This window comes from Sinocyclocheilus anshuiensis, unplaced genomic scaffold (assembly GCF_001515605.1).
Source record: "Sinocyclocheilus anshuiensis isolate Anshui unplaced genomic scaffold, SAMN03320099.WGS_v1.1 scaffold579, whole genome shotgun sequence".
NCBI lineage: Eukaryota > Metazoa > Chordata > Actinopteri > Cypriniformes > Cyprinidae > Sinocyclocheilus > Sinocyclocheilus anshuiensis.
The window spans coordinates 753,774-761,041 of NW_015551075.1; the positions used below are offsets into that span (position 1 = coordinate 753,774).

Below are 7,268 nucleotides of genomic sequence, written 5' to 3' on the forward strand. Positions count from 1 at the left end.
ATGACATGATTCCTGTCTTCCTCTGAGCCAGATTACAGAATGTGATTTTCACATGTATGAATGATTTAGAAGACATTATTTTATATCTAATCCTCATTTCAAGGTTATTCAAGGAGTTATGGCCCATCACAGCAGAAAATGCAAACATGACCCAGATGTTTTCTGCTACAACACCAAACAGCAACAGAAAATTACAGATATTGTGAAAAAAAGCTTATTTTTGACATTTGACTCGTTTGTAGATTGTAAGTTAAATTATACAATTTGAATAATTCTTTGTTATTAAAAACAAAACTTTTTGACATTAGACTTCTTTTATTTTTGATAAGTGCATTAAAGCCGAAACATATATAATTTGACAAATCTTAATTGTTATTTTGTGGGGGGGAAACTATGTGATGGTAAATGTTTGTGATATTTTGGAACTCCGCATTTGTTAAAACAAAATTTGACTGCTTTTGTTATTTTGTGCATTAAAACTGTTCAGTTCGGTGTCAGAGCGAGAAAGTGACCAAGAGTCTGAGCTGGATTGAAAACAGCATTTGTGTGATTTCACACTGTGAGCTCTTGTCAAGAACATGTTCACTTGATTACTGGGCAGTTTATGAGCAAGAGGGTGAATGTTGTGTCTTGTTAGAGTCCAAATTCATCTCTGAAATTCTGTGAGCCAGTCGTCTTGATGTTTCCGCTGCTCTCGCTGTCACTCATAATCATCTTAAACATCCTGTCATCTCAGTATCTATCTATCTATCTATCTATCTATCTATCTATCTGTCTGTCTGTCTGTCTGTCTGTCTGTCTGTCTCTCTCTCTCTCTCTCTGTCTTCTTATTTGTCTGCATATTTATTATCATATTGAAAAACCTGCATAATATATATATTTGCAACGAAAACCACTTATTTTCTGCAATTAGATGGAAACAGTATAACCAAAGAACCCGAGCAAAAATCCTCCTGTGCACCTGAAAGGCTTCACTCTCTGACGAAAGCAATGAAGCCGCAGCACTCAAAAGCGCTCTCTCTATTTTACCTCACGATGACAGAAACACAGGCTCTCCAAACTCTGATTGCTCGAGAGTCACTTACAGACATTCACTCTATCAGTGAACTTTCATCTTCTGCAGACTAAAGGAGCACGAAGCTGCTCTTAAATCGCAACACGTCACTCAGAAACAGGCTTGTGATCTTCTTAAGTAGACTCCTCAGAAAAAATGTGCCACATAACACCGTGACTGCACTTCATGTGTTCTAACTGAAAGTACAGAAACTTGTGCCTCTTTCAGCCTCAAAGCTCAATCCATACAGATTGGATCCGATAAAACTCATTTGTGGAGGAATTTTGTGAACAAACGGAACCATAAAAAAATGATGCATGTACATGCTAAATGAAGCATTTATTTATGTGTGTGTGCTTTTATTTCCCAGAAAAGCCATGCACTCTATATTGTTCACCCGTCGGCAGTGATGCATCGGTACTAGTGGCAGAACGTGTGCTGGACGGAACGCCATGTGGACCTTATGAGAGCGACCTGTGTGTGAGCGGAAAATGTCAGGTGTGTATTTTCATATGCACTACTGTTCAAAAGTTTGGGGTCAGTAAGTTTTTTTTTTTTTTCACCAAGGCTGCATTAAAAAAAAATACAGTCAAAACAGTAAATATCATTCAAATTTAAAATAACTGTTTTCTATTGTAATATATTTTAAGATGTAATTTATTCCTGTGATGCAAAGCTAAATTTTCAGCATCATTACTCCAGTCTTCAGTGTCACGTGATCCTTCAGAAATCAGTCTAATATGCTGATTTGCTGCTCAAGAAAAACTTTCTGTAATTTAAAAGCCAATTTGCACATGTTCACATACTCTTTTCAAACTGCTAAACCTAAGTTCAAATCCTAGCCCAATACAAACATGAATAAGACAGCAATTGGCAACATTTCTATAGTAATACCATGTTGAAATATATTCTGAAACTAAAATATCAAATACTATCCAAGCAATTACATGTAACTGATTGATGTCAAATTATTATTTAAAAAAAAAACACCATAAATTACCATAGACATAGTCTAGATGACTTGTGCACTATATTTTATGCTGTGCACAGTCTTATGAAGTCATACGATAGCTTTGTGTGAGGAAGAGACTGAAATTAAAAATGCATTTTAATGTTTAATATTTAAACATGAAGTAAAATAATGACTGTTTCTTATCCAGTTTTCTAAAAATCCCCCATGTTGTCATACACTGTCATATATTCCTTTTTATATATATTCTTCTTCCAAACTCACCTCTTTGGTTGAGCCAGAAATCGACAAACAGAACAGTGTGTTTACAGTTTTCACAGGGTCCTCATACAAATATCATATTGATTGCAATTGTCTCTGAAATATGAGAAGACTGATATGAGCGATTTTAGCATTAAAAATGACACATTGCATTTAATGAAGTTTAAGGTTAAAAACCTGCCTGATCGATTGATTAAAGATGGGTGTGAGATCATATTGCGCCAGTTCATTTTCTGCAGTGATTTACAGTAAGACATTGCATAAGAGTATTTGATTAAATTAGATGCTTTGTGATTGTAGAAGCATGTTGTCATAGAGGAAGACTGATGAAAGAACGAGAATAGAGAATGAACAAGAAAGTACAGTTGTGTAGTAGTTTTGAGAGTTGTGTAGTAGTGTAGTTGTTTGACAGTTAAAGATGCGTTGCACACTTAGGAAGCTTAGTTTTGACCGATGTTTCTACTGTCAACCACACTATTGCTCAATGGCCACTAGTAAGAGTACAAGACTGAAAGGAGGTCACAGTCTGCAAGCCGCCTCCACTAATAGAAAGCAGGACTGAAAAAAGCAGGTCAAAATGTCTGGAAGTGATTTCACTGTGTTCACTATAACAAACACACACACACACACACGTGCGGTTACTGTACATGAGTGTAGGGATTCATCAGCCCTGAACATTGACTACATCCCTTCATTCTGTAATATAAACATGCTCCACCTGGGCTGCCCCACAGGAAGTGAGCAGATTCAGGGTCAGATCCTGTCCTGGTTTGTCCTGACCACAATCCCAGCATCGCTGTTTTGGAGTTAGCGCTCATATTCACAGTCTGAATGCAGCTCTTGTGTCAGAAACATCCAGAGGGAGTGAACGGATGCTCAGCGCCAGGATCCTTTAGTGAAAATATGATTTCTGTGACCTTTTCCTGTTTATTTATTCCATTCTGCTTTTACTTTTAAGCGAGCCTATTAGGAAGCAAATCACTGACAGAGATTACCTGGATTTAAGGAAAACGACAATAGGGAGGACATTATTTACACACAGGATCCAAACAAGAAGATTCTTTCAGCGTCATTAGCATCATCCCTAATTTTCCGATTTGTCAAATGTTTGTTAGTGTTTCTCAGGGACACATGCTCATTGTTTTTCTGGTGAATACTGATTTAATTTGCTGAAAATGTGCTCAACCTCAGGCCATCCAATATGTAAATGAGTTTGTTTCTTCATGGGAACAGATTTGGAGAAATGTAGCATTGCATCACTTGCTCACCAATGGATCCTCTGCAGTGAATGGGTTCCGTCAGAATGAGAGTCCAAACAAACATCACAATAATCCACAAGTAATCCATACCACTCCAGTCCATCAGTTAATGTCTTGTGAAGCGAAAAGCTGCATGTTTGTACGGAACGAATCCATCATTAAGATGTTTTTAACTTCAAATAATTTATTCCTCTATAATCTTGCTTTCCAGTGAAAAAGTCATCTTGTCTGAATCAGGAGAGAAATATGCACAGATCAAGCACTGATTACAAGCCAAAACAGTCCAAAATAGTTCTGACCATATATGTTGGTGAATTTTGAAGTGGGAGGACAGCAGGATGTGGACTTCTTCACTGAAGAAAGTGTCATTATGGATTATGGACTTGTATTTTGTCCAGAAGCGATGGTTTAATGTTAAAACATCTTAATGGTGGATTAGTTTCTTACAAACATGCGGCTTTTCACTTCACAAGACATTAACTGATGGACTGGAGTGGTGTGGATTACTTGTGGAATATTGTGATGTTTTTATCAGCTGTTTGGACTCTCGTTCTGACGGCACCCATTCACTGCAGAGGATTCACTGGTGAGCGAGTGATGTAATGCTACATTTCTCCAAATCTGTTCCCATGAAGAAACGAACGCATCTACATTTTGGATGGCCTGAGGGTGAGTACATTTTTTTTAGCAAATTTTCATTTTTGGTTGAAATATTCCTTTAAACAGACAAAATTCCAGTTTGTCTACATTGAATGCAAAAAATGGGGCCTGACATGACTCATTCGATCATAAAGTACAACCAATCAGAATGACTCTGTTTCCACGCTCTCTCGCCCTTAACACGCACTGCAACACATCGTCTTTGAACATTCCTGAAGTGAAATGAAGAATGACTTCCTGTGCATCCAGATAATTCATCAGTTCAACCAGCGGTGATTGCCACAGACCATTTACTAATGGCATTTTACATTAGGTTTCTGAAATCATTCGCTAAAGATTGACATGATAAGGCTTTCACTTTCAGGCGTTATTTTGTTGCGTTTGAAGTTGAGCCATTATTCTTTATGTGACTTGATGTTATGCCAAAGAAATCAGAATTATATTACACTGATTTGTTATTAACATTGGGCAACAACTTGCTTGGCGTGTTCTTTTGTCTTCTTTTTTTGAAAGGTATTTTGACCCCTTGTGTGGCGTTTTCTTTCTTGTGGAGCACAAAAAGAGGATTTTTTGAAGAATCTTAACACAGCTTCTTTTCATACAATGACACTTAATACTGAATTTTCAGCATCATTACTCTGGTCTTCAGTGTCACATGATCCTTCAGAAATCCTTCTAATATGCTCATTTGCTGCTCAAGAAACATTTATTATTATCATCAATGTTGAAAACAGTTGTGCTGCTTTTTGTGGAAACCGTGATACTTTTTTCCAGGAGTCTTTGATCAGTAGAAAGTTGAAAAGAATACTAAAAATCTTTGTTGTTTACCAAAAAACCTTGTTATATAATTTTATGTTGTACAGATCAATCAGCAGCATACAGGTTTGGAGTGACATTTTACAATTCATTCATACCAATCGAGTTTTTTACATTCCTGTAACTCATGAATCATGAAATCAACGTTTTTTTTTGTTCTCTCAATCTGCCTCCTGCAGAAAATCGGCTGTGACGGCATCATCGGTTCATCTGCAAAAGAAGACCGGTGCGGCGTCTGCAACAGTGACGGCAAATCCTGCAAGATCGTCAAAGGAGACTTCAACCACTCCAAAGGGATGGGTGAGTCAGAATGAGGGGAATCAGAGAATCATTTATGTTCATCTGATGTTAATATAAACTTTCAGTCTCGCTGTAGTGCGTCATCAGGCCTGCTGGTCCTCAACACAACTTAGACTAAATTCTACAAGAGGCTCAGCCTCTCTTACCTCCGCTGATGGACCACCACTGCAGTTTCTGTGTGGTTGTGTCTTTAGTTTGGAGTGGTGTGGGCTTGTTGAAGTTAACAAAGAGAGAGAAAGACTGAAGGAGAAGCACAGCGAGTTTCCTCTTCCATTGACCATGTTGGTTTTGTGTCTCTCAGTCCCTCATAGCCTTTGTAAGAAGGTTTCTACGTGCGTGATGTCGAAACCCAGAGCTGTTCTCAAGTGTTTCTCATGTAAGATGCATGGTTTGACGTGTGTGTGTGTGCGTGTGTGTTGTTTTGATACAAACTATTCTATGGGATTAACACCCAACTGCTCTTGAATGATTATATTAAACACACCTTTACACTAGGAGAGTTGATGTTCTGATTCATTTCAATACAATATACGCTACCGTTCAAAAGTTTGGGACCAGTAAAAACTATTTTTTGCTTGATTATGAAATAAGATTCTTGTCACTGTTGTTTTTTTTTAGCTAAAACGAAGTCTATTAAAATAGTTACTGTTAATTGAAATAAAGCTCAAATAAAGTACAGTTCGATTTAAAAAACTTAAAGATTAGAAATGTTGCCTTGACAGCTGACTGAATTAGAAAGTTGAACTGCTTAAATGACTAAAACAGAAATAAAAATAAATGACAGAATAAAAAATAAGAAAAGAAAATGACGAACTTACTGAAATTTTATTTAAAATGAAAGTGAAAACTGAATTTATAAAAATCAATTCTAATTCAAAATTTTAATAAATACTATAATAATATAGAAGTAATACTAAAATAACACCATTTCTTATTTCACCAAGTCTGCATTTATTTGATCAAAAATACAGCCAAAAATTGATAGATATTACAATTTAAAATAACTATTTTGTGTTTTAATGTATTTTAAAATGCAGTCTTTACTCAAGTATCACATAGTGTAACATGATCCTTCAGAAATCATTCTAATATGTTGATTTGCTGCTCAAGAAACATTTCTGATTATTATACGTTATATTATTAACGTTATTAAAAACGTTGCGCTGCTTTATATTTTTTAGTGGAAACCGTGATACGTTTATCTTTTCAAGATTCTTTGATGAGTAGAATGTTCAAAAAACAGAATTTATTTGAAATAAAAACCTTTTGCAACATTATAAATGTATTTACAGTCAGTTTTTGATCAATTTAATGCATCCTGGATGAATAAAAGTATTAATTTCAAAACTGTAGTGATCACAAACATTTGAACGGTAGTGTGTTTAATTGCGTTGGCTCGTCAAAGTCAAGATATTTGGATTTTTTTTTTTCAAAACCCCTAATCACCGAACAAAATTCAAAGTTTGTCTTGTTGAACTTCCCTTTTCTGGTTAATATGATGTTTTCATTTAACTGACATGCTCCATTAGGTCTGTTTATGTGCATGATTTGAGAGGTTAAAACTTTTTGTCATTGCAAACTCTCTTTATGAGCTGAATAAGGACTCGTGCTCTTGAGTTATCTGTTATTCACTGGATTCAGTCCGGATGACTCCAAGGTCACATTGAGTGCCTCCCAAACCTGCTTTAACACCAAGCGTCCCAACGGTCTCCAGCTTCTGTAGCTTCTGGCCATCATCATCCTGTCCACTGCTGAATGTCGGAATATGCCATTCCCTTTCAGTCGGTCACTCTCGACGTCACGTCGGATGACCGACGAAATTGGGATCTCGCTTAGAGAGACCAATCTACTTCGAGTGTAAACTAAACGAGCCAATGCACATTGGCATGCGATTATTGCATCCAGCTGCCGCTGATCACAGCGTGAGTATAAGTAGGCAGCAGATGCA

General features: G+C 36.6%; 1 protein-coding gene across 3 annotated transcripts in view; it reads left to right on the top strand.

The window, feature by feature from the left end:
• LOC107662259 (A disintegrin and metalloproteinase with thrombospondin motifs 17-like) overlaps window positions 1-7,268 on the top strand; it is a 131,473-nt gene that overhangs the window by 77,192 nt on the left and 47,013 nt on the right. For 2 of the 3 annotated variants that reach the window (XM_016452209.1, XM_016452210.1), the window contains exons 14-16: window positions 1,425-1,552; window positions 5,200-5,320; window positions 5,622-5,696. In XM_016452209.1, coding sequence (XP_016307695.1) covers window positions 1,425-1,552; window positions 5,200-5,320; window positions 5,622-5,696 — 324 coding nt within the window. The remainder of the gene's footprint in view (window positions 1-1,424; window positions 1,553-5,199; window positions 5,321-5,621; window positions 5,697-7,268) is intronic. The other variant, XM_016452211.1, reaches the window with a different exon arrangement.